The 23,024-nt window shown below is 35.7% G+C and overlaps 1 protein-coding gene across 2 annotated transcripts; it reads right to left on the minus strand.

Moving 5' to 3' along the window:
* Positions 1 to 22,887, minus strand: LOC129280320 (uncharacterized). Of its 2 annotated transcripts, XM_054916356.2 has the most exons (11): positions 22,388 to 22,887; positions 11,486 to 11,672; positions 9,094 to 9,318; positions 8,197 to 8,280; positions 7,539 to 7,820; positions 6,897 to 7,091; positions 4,697 to 5,212; positions 3,396 to 3,466; positions 2,624 to 2,747; positions 2,005 to 2,083; positions 1 to 1,332 (listed from the first exon to the last, which is right to left on the minus strand). In XM_054916356.2, the coding sequence occupies exons 2-11, from the start codon at positions 11,571 to 11,573 to the stop codon at positions 924 to 926; spliced, it is 2,073 nt and encodes a 690-aa protein (XP_054772331.2). In that variant the 5' UTR covers positions 11,574 to 11,672; positions 22,388 to 22,887; the 3' UTR covers positions 1 to 923. The 2 variants fall into 2 exon arrangements, with proteins under 2 accessions (XP_054772331.2, XP_063968498.1); XM_064112428.1 differs by lacking the exon at positions 4,697 to 5,212 and having other exon boundaries at positions 22,388 to 22,824.
* Between the last annotated feature and the right edge of the window lie 137 nt (positions 22,888 to 23,024).

Below are 23,024 nucleotides of genomic sequence, written 5' to 3' on the forward strand. Positions count from 1 at the left end.
TTTTCATTGGTGGGGCGATCGACGCCTCTGGTTAAACTAGTTCTAGGGCGGTAATGAGAACGGGGTTAATTTGTTCTTTCCAGTAGGATATGCACACTCAAATAAAAAGAAATACTTTCCAAATACAACGTCATAAAATGACAATTACATGATACATAAATTAGCCTGTTAAGGCGCAGAAATTCCACTTTTGAAATGATGTTCGCACCTTGTTTAATGAGCAAAATCAAATTCATTATAATCTGACAATTAACAAGAGAATTGATAAGCCGTTACAAAAACCAACCGTTTAGAAGAATAAACTTGTTTCTCAATTTTGGCTAAGATTTTCGCTTTTTTAAAAATACTTCCTGATGAAAATGTGGCATTCATAGGTATTTTTTGAAACAGTTGAAAATAAGAATTTGTAAGTAATATAATTATATCTCGACTCGAGTTTTAAATAACAAGCTTTTGTGTTGGGTAGAACCATTTAAATTAGTAAATACAACATTTAAAATAGGTTGTCACTCCTCCAACGATTCAAAAGTTAATTTAACATTTAATTTTAGAACTACTGTAATCACCATTTGAAATAATTTAATCGTTCTTACCAAATATCATCATTAAATGATACCCCTATAGTAAAACGTAATCAGTTTTTGTTTATTATTATCTTACTCATGATACTTCTGTCTCACCAACAAAGCCATAACAAAACCGATCAAATCTATTACATTATTTCAAATGACATTCAACGACCGGTCTAAAGTCGGGCTCGTTGATGCCACTGTATTATAACACATAAACATACTCCAACTCTCACATACACAATTCGACAACACTCTCTTTTTTTCCAAATAAGCTTAAAATACAAAATAGAAGTGCGATCATAACCAAATTTTCTTTTAATAAAAATTATAAAAGGAAGAATTACGAGAGAACTACACAACCAGCTGAGCACCGTAGTGATCGCTGCCACTTCTTCTTGTTCCTCTACTCAACGTTGACTCGTTGGGACTACCCGGTACGTAGATCTGATTTAATTTTCGCGCGGTTTCAGCGAAGAGGATTTTCTTGGACGTGTTGTCTGACTGAAAAGTCGCGTACGGGTTCTCGACCGCCCTCTGTCGTTCGCCGTACACCCCTATGACAGAAGCGTCGTCTGCTAGGAACGCGCCGTTGTCGTACGTCTCTGAATCCTCGGCCGGCTGACTCCCGGTCCTCCGATAAGTCTGACGGCCGTCACGATCTAGGATGATGTCGGGTGAGTAACTGTTGCCAACAGGGGAGTGACGGGCGTTTTGCAGGCGGACCGCATCCTCTTCCCCTTTCTTTACCCTTGCTCTTGGGCTGCGAAAAGAAAACATGCCACCATCCATTTTTTTTTTAAATATATATACAAGCATGATATTGTAGGTAACAGAAAACTAAGTATTCCATAAATCTTCGTCAACGATTTCAACAAGCAACTGCAAGAATGCGATTTTTTAAAATAGGTATGGCAATAGGAATGTTGTGGCATGTGCATAATGATTCTGTAACAGCAGTTCTTTTTTTCTTTTTTCTCAGTAAAATAAACTGGATGATTGAGGAAAATACTGATGTTTTTTTTTTATATTGTTGGAAACTGAGGTGGGGCAATCTTCAATCTGTAAGTGACTTGACAATGATCTCTTTCATGTACCTAATCTCCTCTCCGTTTTTCAAAATGAGATTATTTTCCATGATTCATCTTATCATTACTGGAGTTCTAGCGATAATAGCAACCCACAGGTTGCCTGCTGATGTCGATGACTCGCGCTTATTTCTTCGGAGTCAAATTTATCTTGGGATGAAGTCAATTAGGGTTCAACTCTGTTTCTAGTCAAAGTGACTCGTTTTCGAGTTATATACTTTGACTCAGAAATTAGTAATTTTCAGCTGATGTCTGACATTTCCGAGTCAAATTCATTAGAAATTTGAGTCACTTTAACTCGGAATAGTGTTTACTCCTATTCTGCGCGGAAATAAGAGTGAACCTACCTGGTTACGACTAGGCATATGACGAGGAGAATGAGAAGGAGACCGAGTATTATCCCTCCAAGGAGAAGACCTATGCCAACTGCAAAACACCATGAAACAGACTGCATTAGTCGGCAATGTGATCATGAAGTGTTCTTATGAGTGGAGATTTTAAGGGTGGCATGCGTTGAGGTCGGGACCTGACGAACCATTCTTAAAAATATGCGAGTGAAGAATCTACGAAATGGCTGTAGGAAAGCAGTTGTACAGTGGGGGAATACATCAACATATCTACAACCCCCTCACCTTTTCCTAGGGTAGGATTTCAATATACTCTAGTTGAATGTTTTTTTTTAAAGCATAAATTAAACGGATAACTTTCGAAGATTAATCTGGTGATGAATTTCTCTCTTTCATTAATTTTTTCAAAGAAATGAATTCCATTCCGTTTAAGTAAAGTAACTCTCTGTTAAAGATATCGGGAAGAAATACTATAATCAAGAATGCATCTGATAATTGAGTTATTCTGGCATTGTCTGGAAGTAATTTAAATCTTTACAATTTCGAGAACATTTGACGAGGTACCCCTCGGGTTGTATGCCTTTAAAATAATGTATATTCTCATTGTCTTCACTCTTACCTGGTGGCCAAGGCCATTTGCCCTTCTGAGACCCAACGTTAGGGGTAAGACCCTCCGTGGTAGAGGAACCGATGGGTGTGGCTCTGGTGCTACCCTCTGGGGATTTAGTACCACCCGTTGATTCCTGGAAGATATTTTCATATTTATGAACATTTATTGCGTTATCTGTATTTTCCTGTTTCTTCGTAATAGTGACACTACTTTTCTGATCAATTAATAATAGTGCCTGGGTAATCTCACAATCCAGCCTTTGATCTAAAACAAAGATGAACCTGGCATACATATTAGTGAAATTGAGAGTGGGAAGGCAGGAGAGAGATAGGGGTGTTGTTGATCCCCCTCTTCTTCCATTTTGTTAGTGGTCTTTTATATTCGCTTGTGGGATGATGTCCATGAAAGAGTATGGGGGGTCAGCTGAACTTAGAAAACGCCTAACTGCTGTTACAAAAACAGAAAACAAAGACAACTGGGAAAGTCATGACTAACATACCAGGGGTTTTTAATCATGATAGGCATTATAAGTGGAGCTGGAGATTCAGGTAAATCGCAAAATGACGACGGTAACAGAATTATTCAAAATATGTTCTTAAAATATTTTGAATATTTTAACACTTTTTACCATTAATGGAGTCTGCTAAGGATAAAAGTTGTTGTATGTCATTTGTTGACTCTAGTAGAATATCATTCTTTCTATCTACCATGAGGGAAAAAATATGAATCGTCTTGAATAGAGAAAGAAATCGTAAAATAAAAGAAAAATAATATTACTTACAGATATCGCTGGATCAGTTTTGTCGTCAATTGTGGTTTCTGCTGTAACTTCTGTCGTTGTTGGCGGTGTTCCTGGATATTTCAAAATGTCGATAGAATCAATGACAACGAGTCAAATAAAAAAAATAAAAGTTCAAAATCAATTATGCGTTTCAGAGGGGAATTGAGCAGAACACTGCCTGTATAATCCAAAATGATTTGAAATAATCTCGGGGGATCATCTGTATCGTTTTGAACTCTTGGAGGGGGGATGTGAAATGAAAGTTTTTCTACTACCGCGACTTTTCAAAATCGTTTAATCATACGGTATAATAAAAACCCACTTGGTACACAGTGAAAAAAAATATACAATGCTATTTCCTATATGAACCTTACAGTAATTGTTTAAACAGTTTAAACAACTGTTTGAATCTAAAGCAACAAAGTTTGATTTTGAATATCTAATTGTCAATGAATTAAACATGATTGTTTAAACAGTTATACACATACTGTAAGGTTCATATAGTAAACAGCGTTGTATAAAATCTTAAACAGCGTTTTTACTGTGTAGAACAATTCTGATTCTGGTGAAAAGTGCCGGTAAAGTGTGTATTAAAGTCTTCAAAATAATCAGTGGTACCAAGTTGCGATTGAACCTTAAGCCCAGTGCAGACTATGCGATCCGATGTGACGCGAATTTTAATAAATCGCATTGTGCATTAAAATGTGAAAGTTACAAGAAGTAAGATTGTTTCATTTTAAGTTTGGCATAATGTTATGAATAATAAAATAACAATTTTGCTTCGCAGCAAGCCTAGTGGTCGGAGTAAAGTCCAAGTTGGCTTCACGTCGCAGTCGATGATGAATTCAAAACAATTTGGATTTGAATTTGCTTTGATTCCTAAAGGAAGTCTCGAACCAGACTAAATTTCGATTTCAGAAGTTTATAAAATCTTAGCGATCAAAGCTCAGGATACTCGGTATCCTGAGCTCTGATTGCTAAGATTTTATTTGTTGGAATGTCTATATAAAAGGTTCATACAATTTCTTTGAAACTTGGATCGCAACGAATCGCATAGTGTGCGCCGGGCTTTAAATGTTTAAAAAGATATGTACAATAGCACAACTCAAAGCGAAATATTAAGCTCCATAATCATGACAATACCCGTCATTGAACATAATAAACTTAACTGACTTTGTTATTAGGAACTGGAGGACGACACGTCCGAATTCAACAACGGACGCATTTATTATCACGATCTAAGGAAGATGTGAATATATAATCGAAAATCATTTTCATTTGAGCCAACAGCAACACTGCACCTGTAGTTATTGAATCCACAGTCGTTGTTTGAAATGTTGTAGTAACGTCAGGCGATGTGGTACCAATATCTGTGGCAGTACCCATATCTGTGGCAGTACCGTCAGTCGTTGTATCAATATTGAGAGTCACTGTTCTTTCACTATCCGTTGTGGTTATTATCGGGATTTGTGATGTCGTAGGCACGGTGGTACTGGTCTCAGTTGATTTTAACTCTGTGGTCGTTTCTATCGCTGTCGTTCCAGTTGTTGGAATAAATGTTGTTGTTGTTGTTACGGTCGATTTAGTCCCTTCGGTTGTGAATTGCGTGCTCTTTTCTGTCGTCGCAGCTGTTGTCGTCTCAGGCGTTGTAATGAATGTTGTCGATTCTGTTGTACTAGTCCCAGCCGTAGTGATCTCTGTTGTAGCTTCCATCGTTGTCGATGGATCTGTAATTGTCGTTGTAAAGAAACCTGTTGTGGACTCGGTTGTAGGCTGTGCCGTTGAGGGGGCATTTGTGGTTGGAATATCGGTCGGACCTGCATGCGATTCGGAATGTGGATCACAAAGTTTATTTGGCATAGGCCAGGGTAGCCCGATTTTAAAGAAAGCGTAAACTAGGTGCTAGGGATGAAGACCTGTAAGTTGTAGGTGATATTCATGGCAGGCAGGCAGGCAGGATTTTGCAGATTGACATAAAAAGATGGCAAGGATAAAGGTGTATTTAAAAAAAGCGTGGCTTCCGAAAAAAAAGATTTTGGGTGAAAGAGTTGCGAAAAAGTAACGTTGTTGACAGTATGACGGAAAAGTAACGATGTAGACAGTATAGAATGCACAAGTGGTAAATGATGTCACAGAAACAAAAAGCAACAGTAAACAGACTTATTCACGGATGGCGTTAAAGATGACGAAAATGAAGATGATGACAGGCATGCTTATGAACGCGACGGTGACACGATGGTTGCACAACAATTTTTTTTAAATAGACGCAAGGCCAATTAGACAAGAATTGGGGTCAGAAAGCTTTTCTAACTGATCTCATTGTTCAAGGAAAGGTGAAAGAAATCGAGCACGAACTTTTTTTCTAAAATACTACTGCATAATCTAAGAGATTAACCAAATAGAGAAGATTTTTTTACAAAATATATCGACCACGTATATTGGCTTTGATGAAGGGAAAGGAACATGAGCTTAGAAAGGCAGTGAACTAATATCGTCATATTTCTTATTCAATTTGGACTGCAATCTATCAATTCGTTGGTCAACACCATTTTAAATCTTAGAATAGGTCCAGAAAATTCCTGATTGTGAATGTTTTTGTCTCAAATAAATTGTATTTCTTAGGAAAGTAAGAATGATAAAAGTCAGGGTCCCAACCTATCAGTGCAAAGGATTAACCGCCTTTTCACATGGTAAAAAAAAAATCATAATTTGAATGATGATTCCAGTGAAAAATAAGGCTAATGACGAATATTTAGCACGTGTGAAACCAGACCAGTACATGATTAGATTAGAATCATGAACGCTAATTACAGTCAAGATTACAATATTAATCATTATCACAATGATGATTAAAGATTCACGTGTGAAAGGGCACTTAGAAGTGTCTGCTACGATGCTAATCTAACCGCCCTTTCACACGGTATCAAAATAGTAATTTGAATGATTCCAGTGAAAACATAATTCTAATGACGAATTTTTAGCACGTGTGAAACGAAAACTAGAATCACGAACGTTAATCACATTGACCTCCAAAACATCTTTTTGGGGCGCAGCTTACGAGACCTTTCAAACACTTCCGTAGATCATACAATTGTCATGCACTCATTGTAATTTGTATTTGTGATGCAGTGCTTTGATTAACAAGTCACCAAGGACACAATACCGCCTTCGCTCAAAAATTCTAATTCAAATCACAGTTTTCGAGTAAACGTGTGAATGGTACGATGATTCTACAGACGAATTGCGATCATCATTACAATTAATGATGATTCAAGATTATCGTGTGAAAAGGCCCTAAGCTAACCGTTCTTATAAAAATAAACAATATAATGTGCTTGAAAGAGAACCAACCTGCTCAACATGTTTTAAAGTTACCTGTACGGCGACGTCCCAGTCCTCAATATTAAGTAAAGACTAACCATCGAGAAACAGAGTTTCTACATATTTTTTGTTTAAATAGACCTACAACCAATGAGACAGTGACTTTCGTTGATATCTTACCTACACACATGGGATTATCAGCATCCCAGTCAACGGCTGGTGAACCGTTTGCTGTAAGACACTGGATGGTTTGATTTCCAATTAAAGTGTATCCCTCCGCGCAGTCAAAGGTCACCGCAGCTCCATAACGGAACCAGTCCCCCTGTCGCGTTCCATACTCTGGTTCCCCGGGATCTTCACAAAATCCGATCGTAGCTGTTTAGAAGTATAAATAAGTGTTATGATTATTGTATACAAGGTGACCTTTAACGTCACCGCCATGAAGACGTGAAAGAGCAGTTGAGAAAAAAAAAATTCTGTGATGAACTATTTTTAATAGGACAGTATTTCATTTACAGTACTCACAAAAATACTTGAGGATATTATTCTGTAAAGATATGGGTGGATGGCGAAAATATGATCAGGACGTGTTCACCTACGCCTTTTAGCGAACAAAACTATTGGAGGTTTCTAGGCTCGCAAAGTTTAAATGAAATTCAAACTTAGGGAATTTGACAATATCAGGGTCAGCGCCTGGTTATTGGATGACATTGAAGATCCTCTATAATCATAAGGCATGTGCTCTAAAGCGTAAAAGAAGTTGCGTTGAAGTTCGACGGCCCCATACAGGAACATGTACATCACCTTAGAGTATGAACTTACTATCAAAGACCGAAATTCGACCGAGACCACCACATCTCTCGAGCGTGTTGCCCATGCAAATGTACTGACACTCCGAGTCGTCGTGCGTTCCGTGCACGTCGTACTTCGTGTCTGCATCTGCGCAGTAACATTCACTTGCGTATTCTAAACCAGCGTATTTGAAACTCTGATTTCTGCAGAATTCGAGACAAACATCTATAGTCATGCCCACCGTATCGATCAAGGAAGCACCCTGGAAGATTCGTTCAAAAGAGTCTCCGAAACAGCCGATGTAACCAGGCTCTGCAAAAACAAGTTTAATGGCAACATTCTAAGGGAAATGAAAAGGTATATTTTTCATAAATAAACCAACTTGACAATTTCTTTTTATAAATTTCGTTTCTCTTGTTGTATCAATGGAAGTGCGAATTTCAGAATTATGTATTTGTCCCAATAACGAACATATACTGCATATCAAGCATTAAACGTGTGAATGATATTCAACACAATCTACACATTGTTGTAAAAATAAAGACAGTCCTTGGTTTCGTTGAGTGTACTTTCTGTCAAGCCTACGTTTCATGCATCAACCAATGTAGTCACAAAATTTCAAGTCACAAACTCAAGAAACTAATTTATTTTAATTTAGATACGATGAATATTAATTCTATATACTTACTATGACAAATAATGCCCACATCTGTTTGATGGGTGCATCTAGTGAGTATCTCGTCAAAATAGCAGTCATTTAGGGAGCTTTCATCTAGGGGATAGAAATGAAGATATTAACTAAGAACTTTGGTATCGTTAAAATAAGATGAAAACCATGCCCTCATCAATGTATAATAACATAGACGATTAGAATGAAAGTGAATGGAGAACAAGGGCGTAAGCTTGGGGTGCACTGGGTGCACGAGCATCCTCCCGCTGAAGCAGAGGAGTTCCGACACTTGCAAGCAAAACGAAATTTGTACCCTTATGCTTTCAACAGCTGATTTTCCCAACTTTAGTTCCATGTGCACCCCAAAATTTACTTCCAACTCCGAGGGTGTGCACCGCCGCATGCTCAAAACTAGCCTACGCCATTGAAGAAGATGATAACATGGATGAAGAGGATGAAGTGTAACAGGAATAGGAGGGTTAGTTTAGCAGTAGCAGTGGTATCAGCAGCAGAAGTAGACAAAAGAAGTAGAAGGAGGAGGAGGAGGAGGAGAAGAAGAAGAAGAAGAAGAAGAAGAAGGGAAAACAGAAGAAAAGGGCAATGATGATGATGATTAAGATGACGTACAAGAAGGAGGAAAAGAGAAATGATAGGGTAATAGAGTAAAACCATTGACTCCTGACTGAATCATTATATAGTCACTGAGGATATATGTGTGTGGGGTGTACATGTGGTTTTTTTTGTTGATATCTGTCTACAAACTCATCATCTTCCCCCAAAAAACGATTAGAATAGCATGAATATTACAAATTCAAGTATAATAAAGGAAACAATAACAGCTAAGAAAGAGATAGAGAGAGAGATTGAAAGAGAATCATACTGAAAAAACAGACATCAGAAAAGAAAAATACATACTCCCGTAACAATCAACATTATTGATAAGAATAGGTAAGTTGCTTTGGCCAAACGGAGAGTTGGTGAAGACGAATGCGTTAGCCCCAGGAAAGCCAAGCTCACGACAGATTACTTCCGTGTCACTGACACCCCATCCGGTGCTACAGACAGTGCCCCACCCTTGGGAGGGGTCATCGATTTCTAACCGACCCTCGTTCGGAGAAGCGCCATCTACGAGACGGATATCTGTATGGGGTGAGACAAAATGAATGACAATTAAGTAATCGAATAGACGTGGTGCAAAACCAGATTACATAAGTAAAGTAAGTAAGTTCATAAGTTCATTTTATTTGTCTTCCAACTTTGAGTTTGAATACATGACAAACATACAAGTTTGTATGAAACAATAAGCAGAGTACATTATAAACATACAGGGGGGCGTTTCATAAAGCTGTTCGTAAGTTAAGAGCGACTTGAAGAACGACTGGTGATCTTTTCTTGTGGTAAATCATATTCACCATTAATGTTCATTGGTGATTATTTAGCGCGTAAGAAAGGTTCACCAGTCGTTCTTAAAGTCGCTCTTAACTTACGAACAGCTTTATGAAACGGCCCCCTGGTATACATAAAACAGAGTATGCAGAAAACATTGTTTTTAAATACATTATACAGCTTAAGACAGAAAAGAAATGATTTTAAAGGAAGACGAGGAGACCTAAGTGAAGCAATGCTTGTAAATTAAGGTTCCTCATTACGAATTCAAAGAACATTGAATATCTAAAATGTATTAGAACGTGATCATTAGCCTCCCCTTACCAGTTCCTTCTATCAAACTGCAACCTTTCTTATTGCAAACTGTCAGTCATTGATAAAAACCATAGGTTTTTATCTTATGCAAATACAGACACAATAAATTATTCAATGCACACCATCCTACAAGTACATGTATATGCAGTAATATGCAGTAATATGTATAAGAAAACATTAAAATCAAATCGAAATAAAATGATCATATCATAAATGCATTTATTTATCATTTTCCATTTCCATTCTGTCGTATTTTATTAGCTTTGCTTATGTTGGCTTTATTGTTTTGGACTCTGTATGCAGTCGTTTTCAGTTCATAAGTTCAATATGTCATAAAGTACAATTAGCTTAGAATTGTTTCTATACGAAATACAATTAATGAAACCGGTGGCCAGGAGAAAACGAAATAGGTTAAGGTTGTACGGACGAGCAAAACGAATTATGGAATCATAAAATGTTTGTTTGTAGGACTAATATAATTCAGATATCTAATCAAGATAGCGTTCAATTAGTATTATTAATAGTGGCGCCATCTTGCAAATAGTCCATCAAACATGTCAAACCAAAATGGTAATCATGATGACCGCATGTGTTCATCATTCTGCTTGTAGCTAATTAGATTCAGTTGGTGGGTCTCTTGTGCTTACAACTTATATTTCTTGTATCATGGGAAATATATTTTTCATCTCAACTTTTTGGGCAGTTCACTGTTTGCAAAAAAAATCTATCTTTTTATTTCTTTCTTTATCGCTCATCATCTTCATCGGCGATGTTGTTTTCATGAATTGCATAATCATTGACAATATCAACAGCGTAACGTCATGCGTTTCTTTTTCTCTTTTCTTCCTTTTCTGCGAGAAAGTGTGTGCATGTAATACGCACAAGTACGCATTGGTTTTCACGTCAAAGAAAAAAAAAAGAGAAAAGAAAAGATAGAAGGGTGAAATATGATATTAAATTTTTAATATTGAATCAAAATCTATCACAAAATTTGATTTTTGAAATAAAAATGTCGAAATTTTTTTTCGCTTCGCTCGCTCTCAACTTTTTATTAATTTTTCTGCGATACACCTTATCTAGCCCCCTGATATTTTTGTGCTCATTACGCCACTGCAAGTACGTAGGTGAGGATGTGGGTGGGTACGCACATTTAAGTGTGGATGCGTGCATGTGTGTGTTTCTCCCTCTCTGTTTATCCACCTTTGTATTAGCCTTTATCTACGCTCTTCATTATAATAGTAAATAACATCCTTTCACCTATCAATGAGACTGAGTGATCAGGGGCTGAAAATCTCTCCCAAAAGGTAGGGGGGACAAGGGGCTGGAAAATTTGACAAGCAAAAATAAAGAAGGTTATCACCCCAAATTCGACGAAAATAAATTTGACAAGCAAAAAAAAAGGTTATCATCCCAAAAGTAAGGTCATCTCGTCCTAAAATACATGTTTTATTTCGATTTTGAATGATGTATTTCTTACCATCATAAAAGACCACAAATAGTAGGGGGACATTTGATATTGTGTCCCCCTACTATTTTGAGTAGGGGGGACACGTCCCCCCTGTCCCCCTTGGATTTCCGCCCATGTGAGTGATATAAATCTATTTACCTGTAATGGCGACTACGCGTGGTGTACTCTCACACATCATAGCAACAAGTAGGTAATGAATGATTCGTCCATTCCACATCCTGTCCATTCAATATAAGTCAGGCGACAGGTGGGCTGCTATCCTTTGGATCACGTGACTTCGTTTTCCTACTGAGAAAACCAGTTGCAGCTGGTTCCTCAGGAGTTTCTGAATAAAACAATATCAGGAATGAGCATTTGCAATTGGTGATTGTGGATATATATTGCTTATTATAGACATTTAGCATGTTTGGTGGAGGTAGAAACATGGAAAACGAATAGATTGTGTCAATTTTCGAAGATCTGTCAATAAATTATGTTACCTGTGTTACAACAATAGTGATTACGCATTCTCATGGAGGAATCATGCATTGCCTCCCATCTAATTTCATGAAAATTGATTATCGGCTGTCTCATTTTTATATCATCAAAATATTATATAACTGGTTTTCATTTACTAGGCCTATATCCGACAGTTGTTATTAAGGTCCACATTGTACAATATATTATGGTACGGTAGAGCAAAATGGTACAAATATGTTTATATACATAATTATTCTAAATACAATATTTATCTTGAATATTGCTCAGAAAAGTGGTATTGTTGATTTTTATCTTACATGCCTTAAGGGGTTATGTAGCATGTATGCTATATAGGCGTGGTCGTGGAATACACATTTAATTAGACATACAAATGTTACACCCATATGAAACATCGAGCTATTTTCGATCGATTCGGTCCGCATGACTTGGCCAATATCAAATGAGTCATCATCATCCAGGTTTCGATTTATTGAAATGGGTTAAAGTAAAATAAAAAATTCCAATCTTAAATGTTTAGGCTTTAATGGAGCGAATTTGGAAAATAGAATAAAGTGAGTACATGCTTTCGATAGTGTAGTAGGTTTCACGACACAACATGTATCTTTCTTGGGCAGTTGCCTGAACTCGACGCGTCGCGACGTTTCGAGGTGTTTCCAAGTGTGTTCTTGTCGTCTTCAGGAGAATGATATGCTTTCGATGTTGTAAAGTAAAAAATGTTACCATACGAATGAATAGCCATTCGATTATAAGTTTACAGCGGAACCCTAACCTTGGCAAGGCACACGTCTTTATTACCCTCTGACGTTGGTGCGCGAATACATTGTGTTGGACTGTGATGTTATCGAGCTCTTAATTAAGAGGAAATAAGAAACGCAGAGAGAAGGAAAGACAATGGACAGACAGAACATCATCAAACATAATGGCGCAGAAAATGCAATTAATTGTTTTGTTTAATACACCGAAAACAAATTTCCTCGCAGGCAGGTAAAACGTTGTATGTTTACATCGCATAAACACTCTAACATTAAATCACATTGACATAGATGAACACACACGCACTAACCCACACACCCTAATAAACACGATAAAACATTTTCTCTCACCCACAAACATCAATCTGAGTGACAAGAAACAGAGGGAGGACATCCACGCCTCTACACAATGACGAATCTTCAAGATAGGACTCGGACATTATAAGTTACTTTCTACATTTCTGTATAAGAATGGTAAATATCTCTGGTAAGAGTACCACACAGGAAATCGTAAGCATGTAGGCCATCAGCAAAAAAAAAAAAGAATAGAAAAACAAGAATACCTCTATTGGCTTTCTAATCCCTGAGTGATGATGAACCCCATCACAAAGTTCAAAGTCAATCTTTCAAATTTATAAACTTACTATTAATAATTGTATAACATGTTCATTTCTTAACAGCGGTGAAAAGTTCCCAGAGAATATTAACGGCTAATTATCATGATTATGTAATACACATATCAGTATGATATTTGAGTATATATTTAGTAATTTTGATGAAATGTCCATCTTTATAAAGTTCAATAAAAGAAAATTCATTTTGGCCTGACACAGTGCTATATGATTGCATAATTTCGGATGCTTCATTAACCATAATCTTCAAGTTCCATGATATACGAATTTGAAATTCAAAAATTATCCACAAAATTCAAAACCTTAAACCTCTTTCATGAAACTTCATTTGTGTTGGTTGAAAATATTAAAGGAAAAGTTGAACTTTTTTCTCAACACAAAGAAAAATCCGAAGAATTACCTCGAAATTGTCGGATTCGGATTTTTTCTTGTTCTTCGAACAAAACTTCGACCGTTCTTTACCTTAAACTACCTTATTTTATGTCATGGCATAACATAGCCTAAATAGTTTAATTCCGTTAACCTACTTAATGACCCAAGTTTTGTGACCCGAAGTCTCACGGAAGAAAAGAAACAAAATATATTTCAAAAACTTATTCTCATGCTGTAGACGATGTCACAGCAACTGGAAAAGCGGCGCCAATACTTGTTTCAGGATTGCAAGCGATACAATACGGAGTATTCAGATATGGAAATACATTTTCCTCAAACTTGTTCACATCTATTTATGAAAATACTGGTGAAGCTTAAGAGATATATAACTGCTACACGACTAATTCGAGACGGGCCGGTTTATTGTGTTGTGAAATGACTCACTTTGCGAACATTTATCTAATGACTATTTGACGCGAAAATTATTTTATATGCCAATTTGAGCGATGGTGTGGAATTTCGCATATATTTTATAATTGTGATGATTACATTGCTTTTCATAAAGTTTGCAATACCTCCGGAAATCATTCATCTTAACAAGTGATCAATCATTCTCTCCGTCACTTATTAACATTATACTAATTACAATGCCATAACCATTAATTACAATATAATCATGATAATGGTTAACAGATAATACATTACATTAATCGCGTAAGTGTTGCCGTCAATAGCCTAAAACATGTATTATATTTTGGGTTACAATGCATGTATATATCTACTTGATTATCGTAAGTACCAATCAATATCTTTGAAGGTTTGATAATGAAAATGGCTCATTGGGAGTTCCTATCAATGAAATTAATATTGCATATAATGAAAAATGGAAATGATAGTGCCATTATGCAACCCAACGACTTTTTATAGCTTAATGAATACCTTAATGTCTTTTAATTCATCATGCCCATGGCCATCTTTATTTGAGTAAGAAAACAAAAGTGATCTACTAAATTGGAAAAGGTGAGATCATGGGGATGAAAATATTCAGTTTTAGAGGGAATAACTATGAAAAAGAAATTTTTTATTTCCTGCATTCCTTTCTTTTTTGTGACTAATTTAAACCAGTTTGGCAAAACTTATAAATTAAACGTTTAAAGCTTTTCATGATCCGGTCTATGGGTGCTTCAATTGAAAAGAAAATGAAGGAATAAAAGAAGAGCCTGCATTAATACTTTCGGAGCCATAGCTGTGTCGAATAGTTCCTTGTAGTACTGCAACATGAATTTATGAATTAAGACGTTACCCACGTGAACGAAAACAAATATATGCTATGTATGTTATACGCAAGTTCATGGCCATATTTGATATGTTTCCAAACTACTCAAACATCCACGTCAGAGGCGATTTCTGGAACAATTAGATAATCAGTCATTGAAACGTCGTAACTTCTATGTATATTGCAGTTGGAAAATTGTGAAGTTTATCTATATATCTATTTTACTTACTTATTTATGTATTTATTAATTCATTTATTCATTTATTTATTTATTTATTTGATAAAGAGATACAGGGGAAAAAACAATCGAATTAGCGGAGCTGTCCTACATACAAAACGCTATTGCCAGTGAGACTGTACTACAAAATTTCAAATAAAAAGACATGGTAAATAAAAGGAAAAAGACAACTTTGAATAGTCCGTCGTTGTATATCCATTTCTTCAGTTTCACATCTCATTCGAGGTTTGGTGAGACATCACTTCATTAGTTTTGGTATCATCACTGTAACAATTGAGTCGTAATTAAACAAAAATGAATACTGATACTCCTTGAAAGGGAACAGAGGGAGATATATACCGTAAAATATGTTTTGTTAGCTCCACGGATGAGTGCACTCATTAGAGGCAATATGAATCAGTCACCAAGTCCACTCTATTCCAGTCTGTTCGCACCCACAAAACCGACTCTAAACAGATCATTACGTTTTTTTTCAAGTAGCGTTCGCTGATGGGACTGCAACTTTACTCTAAAATGAAGCTCGTTTTAATCATTATAGTCTTATCATGGAGCTTAGCTCCATGGTCTTATCTACTATCTACTATATAGTCTTATCTACTATATCTACTATTAAACACGTATAATGATCTCACAATTTCCATGCAAGATTCTATAACCTTCATACCACAAAGTATGCCAATACAAGTTTTGAATAATATATATTAGGATTCTAAACATTCCTATCTTCCCATAGCTCAAGATACCATTGTTACTATCATAGCTAAATATTTTATATTACATTTTCAAAATGAATGAATATCAATACTACATACCAAGGAAAAGAATATTCCTGGGGCAATTCATAAATATATTTTGGAGGAAAAACGTGCTCAAGGAACAGATTATCTTAAAGTCTAATATTTTTATAAAATATGAATATCGTTTTTAACGATTAAATTTTGAAAATGATATGATTTCAGTATTATAGATATATTTTTGGTAACACTTTAGGATGTGTGTTTTCGCCCTTTTTCTCACAAATAAACTTGGTAAAATTGGGTGGACTTTCGGCCATTTTATTGATTCTAATATTAAAGATGCTACTTCTCCTACTATATACTTCTTCTACTATATTCCTTTATTCTAATGATGATAATAACTGATGCAATCATGATTAGAACAATATGACAAAAAAAATCGATGATATAAAACACCAAGTTATAATCGGATTATCATCATTACCACTATAACTATTATCGTGATCATCATTATTTCTGTTATCATCATCGTTGTTAATTATTATTTCAAAATGTAAATAATGTAAATGATAAAAAGTAAAACAGAATAATAATAATTATTAATACATATGATATTCATAATCAATAAACATAGCCACCAGGCGGACCATGTTTAATTCAGTCTTGTCTTTCTAATCAAGATTGCCTGAGACAAAAATTATCTTATCGATTAATACAAAGCAACACAATGAGCTCACATAAGCACACACACACACACACCCTGATACACACACTCATAATAAAATTACGCACGAATACACAGCCCACAGTAATTACCATGGCGATTCCAAACGTTGCCTGACGACCTGAATCGGCGGCGGGTACAAACCAAATTATTTAACTACCAGTATATTGTGCATCCCCCGAATAATTCAAGCAATATACAACCTTATTAATACCTTAAAACCCACTATTATTCATAATATTTAAATGGTCTGATTGAGATTTGTGTCAGTAATTAGGCTATATTGGCACAGTATTCTCATCGCAATTAAAAGCGCTTCTGTGTATTCAACTTGTGAAACCACCACAAAGATCTCAATTTTGAGCAGCCGTCTTTTTTGTGATGTCCCTTGACCATCAACTGCATGCATATTAATTCATCAGATATACATGTAGTTTTGCATTATGAGAATCATTAAGTGCACTTCCATTCCAAGTGATTGATATCGATCATTTGGAATGGAAGTACACTCTCAATCATTGTGACAAATCCTGCGAAGAATCGTTTTTAAATTTACATCATAACATATCATACCGTTCTATTGCTAATACCACATATATACCCCGTAGTCCTAACACACGGCATCCCTGGTACGCTGGACAGCTGATGTATATTTTCATTAGATATTAGATGCTTGCCGGCCGACTTGTTGGCTGCATTTAAATCAATATCGTAATGGTTTCTCTATGGTTCATAACCAAGCCGCACCGGAATTAAGAAATGAGACAATCGTATAAAACTTTATAATCTACTTATTCAAATAAATGATAATAATAAAATGCAACATTTATACAGTGCGTATAAAAAAACGGGAAAGATTTGAAGTCTATAAATGTTTTGTTTCAAATTATGATCTCTATATTTTGGTGTCAATATGTGCTCTGAGGTCTTATCCTTCAAATACCATTAAAATGATTTAGTTTCGTTCATGCCTGAGCGAACACGGAATGATTTTGTCTGGGATAAAAAAGGAGGCTTGCTCCAAAATGGCATAAAATGATAAATATGATGGTCGGACTTCTTGCTAATCAGCAGACTTCCTCTTGGCCTTTTCATTATCTTTGCAATAATTTTCGAATTATGCAGTCAAAATTCATTTCCAAATCTACTTATTTGCTTAAATAGTTTTGTTTTTGTTCCTTTTTAAAATGTTCTCTTTTAGCTTTGAATATTCCTTCTTTAGGCAAGAACAATGTTTTTTTAAACCGAAGTATGGGAGAGCATGTTTTTTTTTTCAAATCCTGTCATTGTGTGCTACAAAGGTTATGGTGCCTTTGAACAGTGGCATACTGATGGGCGGGGGCTCGGGGTGCCCCCAATAAAAAATCATGACCAAGACAGAAAAAAACAGAAACAACACAATTAACATTGCTATGTGCCTACCTGAAGTCAGTGGAAAGGTAAATAACAGAAAACATAGAAAGTGAAATATGATATCATTTTCTGAATATTACGTCAAAATCACAAAATGGGATATTTTAATAAAAAGTCGACATTTTTTGCTCGCTCGCTTCACAACATATTAATAAATTTTACCCGATCTGCCATATCTTGCTCCTTCAAAATCGACTCAATACACCATTGCCATTGAAAGACATGAATCCTTTCCTGTTCGTCCTGTCAAGCACATAAATTAAACTTGGTGAAGGTTTCAATAACCCCTTGAAAATAGGTTCATGTCTTTTATAGGTTCCATACCATAATCTGTTTCACATAATAAAAGGATTTGAATAATTACAAATTCTCCCAATTAATAGTGCAAATCTTCTTACTTGGGTTGACAAAGTCTTCTTTTCTTACTTATGAAGGAAAATTCAAAGGTAAAAGAAGTTTAAATGAAAAACAAAAATTTCAGATAAATAAATTTGTAAATGAAATTTGACAGCATAATTTGAAAATTATGGCAAAGATGATGAAAAGATTAAGAGGAAGTCTGCTGATTAGCCAAAAATCTAATCATCACATTTCTCATTTCTGCCATTTTGGCGCAAGCCTCTTTTTGAACCCCCGACAAAAACGTCCCCAGGTTCGCTCAAGCATGAACAAAATTTATCTTTTTAAATTGCATTTCAAAGATAAGATCTCAGAGCATCTATCAACATCAAAATATAGATACAATAATTAGAAACATTTTTTTAATAGACTTCAAAACTGTCCCGTTTTTCTTATACGGACTGTATAGCGCTTTATACAAATGTTTCTAAGCGCTGCATACTGCATTACCCCTGCTTTAGCACGGCTACCCTGATCGGACACTCAAGCATTCAAGGAATTCCCATTTACTACACCTGGGTCGAGAGTGGCAAATGTAGATAAATGCCTTGCCAAAGGGCGCTAGTGCTGCGGTGGGATTTGAACCCGGACCTTGTGGTTCAGAGTCCGCTGAGCCACAACGCCTCTACATAATTAAAGTACAGTATTTCACATGCTTGTTTTATTGGTTTACTATTTGAAATATTTAATGTTATATTGATAATTGAGTTATCATATTGTAAAATAAAACAACAAGAGAAATGAAAAAAGTATGCCTATTATGGCATATGATTATAATTTTTAGGCCTATAGGAAGTCGGCTTTCAGTCAATCGGTGACATTATGGTTGAGATGATCGAGTAACGACTGGATTATTTTACTTTACCCACATTCTTTTTGTGTTACATTGTCGTTTGGTTGCATTTGATGCATTGTATTGGGTTGTAATAATATTTTTGTATATATATTCCATTCAGCTCCGTTCAGAATTTTTATCAACTCTTTTCATTTACTTTGATACTGATGATGAAAACATGAAAACAATTATCCATGCATTTATTATTACTAATTAGCTTTGTTATTGTGACGGCTCCCCTCGTCTCAAATTGGGTGTCTTCAGAGAGTACCAAAAAAATGTGCACGGCTGATTTGTAGTCAAACTAGATATCAAGAATAACCCCTATCTCAAATGCATTGCACTGGCTTCCAGTTCGCCAACGAATATCTTTCAAGATTTTGTTAAAGGCCAAGTCCACCCCAGAAAATTGTTGATTTGAATCGATGGAGAAAAATCAAACAAACATAACGCTGAAAATTTCATCGAAATCGGATGTAAAATAAGAAAGTTATGACATTTTTAAGTTTCGCTTATATTTCACAAAACAGTTAAATGCACAACTCAGCAATATGCAAATGAGAGAGTCGATGATGTCCATCACTCACTATTTCTTTTGTTTTTTATTGTTTGAATTATAGAATATTTCAATTTTTACAGATTTAACAATAAGGACCAACTTAACCTAACCATAAACTGTTAAAATAATGGTAATTCTACATGTTCAGGGAGAAATAAAACTTTGTTTCACTTGACAAGGAGGAGAAAATAAGAATATTTCATATTTCATATAATAAAATACAAAAGAAACAGTGAGTGGGTGACGTCATCAGTCTGCCAATTTGCATACCGACCAGGATGTGCATATAACTGTTTTGTGAAATTAAGCGAAACTTTGAAATGTCATAACTTTCTTATTTTACATCCGATTTTGATGAAATTTTCAGTGTTTTGCTTGTTGGATTTTTCTCCTTTTTTCAAATCAACTTTATGTTGGGGTGGACTTGTCCTTTAATTGTATACAGGGCACTATGTGGTCAATCCCCAGCGATATTTCTGAGCATTTAAAAAGAAACGTTCACAGGCATACTCACGACCCGCGAGTTTTGACGATAATTTTACATCTGACGATATTTTTTACATCCCAACTCGTATAATGCAAAGGTAACTTTGGGAGATCGTAGTTCCGCCTGCTCAGCCCCATTCTGGAAGGGTTTACCATATGTAATTAGATCCTCTCCATTAGTAAAAACATGGAGGTAGAAAGAAAACGTTCAAACTTAGATTAAAATCTATCTTTTACATTGATTTCCATACTTTCTTTTTTTTTTCCATTTTCGAACTTTATTTTTCAAGCATTGCAGAAGAATATATGCACATTGCTACTGCGCTGTACAAATCAGTATATTACAAGTATATATTATTATAAAGCCAATAATTTCATTTTCTTCCACGATTGCGTGCAAAAAGACACACCCTTCCAGTCCTATTATGCTTTTTAAAAATGTCAAAATGTCAACAAAAATTGTGTCAATAGTACCATATGGTGCGGTTAGGCCGACGGTCTGTATTTTAGAATTAAAATTTCTCTTGTTTGATTAAATTCATCGATTAAATTACTATGACAACATACACGATTGAAGCAGTTTTGAGGCAGCCGAGATTTTTGGCGTCAATCAAGATATCGACTAAGAATTATAAAATAACACATACAAATGTCTTATTTGGGGCTAGGGGGATGTTTTTAGGTTCCGCATACACAGGGAGCTAAAATCAGAGAAAATTAAGGGGAACGGTGAAGAAAAATATAGATGAAGAATAGAGCAAAGTTGAACGTTTAATCTAATAACGTCTAACATTAAGAGGGACGTAGTTTCAGCACTTGCCCCCGGCGACTAAGGAGACTTAACTGAGCCGATTTCCTAGAGCTTGCTAACAACTTTCAAATCGTTTAATTCATAGGGAAGCAATTATATTGGTCACGGTGATCTTACTACCAAAAGAATGTTACATCATCCCAACCATGAGAGTATCGGGGGGGGGGGGCTAGTCTCCCCTCGAATGTCGATTTTGTACAGGAGCCTATGAGAGAGAGAGAGAGAGAGAGAGCCGTCTAGTGTTTCCACACCCCATCTACTTAACGTGAAAAGAAATTTCAAGATCTTTTAAAAGAAATCGTATTGTATGATCAATATACTTCATAACCAAATGATATTTGGTTAAAACCTTTTAGTATTGTATTTTCTTCCATTTTTTACGTTTTATACATATTTAATTAAAACATACTTCCATTTGATTTCATTTGATTATTCAAGCGCGGAGCCTACGTCAGCCGAAATGACCGTCACAGATACTGCACATTTTAATTTGTGTAGGAAAAATGTAAACAATGACACGTTGAACATGTTGAAGGTGTATATGTCTTAAAATTATTTTCTGTCACTCTTTTTCAACGTCCAAGTGGTTTTTTTTTTCAATTCTGTACCATTTTCCTTTCTTCTTCATTCCTTAGCATTTTAAAAGTTTTAAATCATTAGTTTTGTAAATTCTTAGAATGATAATAATAACTAGACTCTGGATTAACAGTTAATATGCTATGTTTTTGCCTATTGATAGCAGCGGCGGATCCAGATTTTCATAAATGTGGGGGCCTTTGAGGGGGCTCAGAAAGTAAGAAAATGGTCGACCGTAATTTGGTTATTTTCTTTCATGCAGAAAAGGCACACAATTTTTTTAATCAGATTGCTTGAAATATGATATTTAACATGTAAACCATGTAAATGGGTAACACCACATCAACGGGCCGGAAATTTTTCAGACAACAACAATGCATGACAATTTCAGATTTACATACATTATTGAAACAGTTTTGCTAGGTTATCGGACATATTAACATACATCATAAATTTTAGAAAATATTATCAAAATGGTTGGAAAGAAAAGGCGTAACGATCTTAATATTTGCTATTCTTGGAAGACTCCAGTCGTCATCTTCGTTGTATTTGTTCGAAATCTGTTCGGTATCATGTTTTTTTATATTAATTGTATTTGTATGCGTGTGGGTGTGCGCGTGTGTGTGTCTTTCTGCCAATTCTGTTCATTGTCAGAAGTACATTTCCACCTATAACCGGCATTTGTCTTTAATATTCAAACTAACCTACATAAACACTGATAAAGAAAGCAAAAAAAATATATATACTTACGAGTCTCCGCAGATTTCGCGCTGATTAGTTTCTCCTTGCTCTTTGGGTCCTAAAAGTGGTATATTCTTTTTCTTTCACTACTTCTCTTTGTGAGAGTTGTAATTTTACAGTGCAACTTGCCCCAAAAACGGATAATCTGAAAAGGCTACTTCAGGAAAACTCTAATAATAGCATGAATAAGACGAGAGGTTTCGAGGATGAGAAAATAGAACCTGAATTGCGTAAAGCATCGTGTAAACCCTCAAACTACTATAGAACCTGTTGCTGTGTATTATCCTAATATATAGGCTCAGCACCTATTAGCGTTGGCTTTAAGGTGGCTCGATCAATGTGAGCAATGCAAAACTCTATCTCTGTTTATTTTACGCCAACTGGGCAGTTTCCATCCAGTTGTAGTTTCACGTACAAAACGCGATTGAGATTCGCCGAAATAATGAGCGGCGTTATTACAAGCAAATTAATTTATTCCAAAGTGCGTCTATGTCACCACAACCATCAATGGATGCGTTATATTGGCGGTATCGTGACGTCGAGATGGAGCTATTGTTGTAAATGCTTTAGGACAGCAGATGAGGGGAAGAGAGAAGAGAAGTAGGGATTCTAGATACACTCTAAAGATACTGAGTAAAATTTTACC

Source organism: Lytechinus pictus, chromosome 17, assembly GCF_037042905.1.
Source record: "Lytechinus pictus isolate F3 Inbred chromosome 17, Lp3.0, whole genome shotgun sequence".
NCBI classification, from domain to species: Eukaryota; Metazoa; Echinodermata; class Echinoidea; order Temnopleuroida; family Toxopneustidae; genus Lytechinus; species Lytechinus pictus.

Coding starts and splice junctions, on each gene's coding strand:
- LOC129280320 (XM_054916356.2), bottom strand. CDS start 11,573: ATGGACAGGATGTGGAATGGACGAATCATTCATTACCTACTTGTTGCT. Junction 7,092..7,538: donor TCGAATTTCGGTCTTTGATA/GTAAGTTCATAC, acceptor ACTTCTAAACAG/CTACGATCGGATTTTGTGAA. Junction 2,084..2,623: donor CAAATGGCCTTGGCCACCAG/GTAAGAGTGAAG, acceptor GGTGTTTTGCAG/TTGGCATAGGTCTTCTCCTT.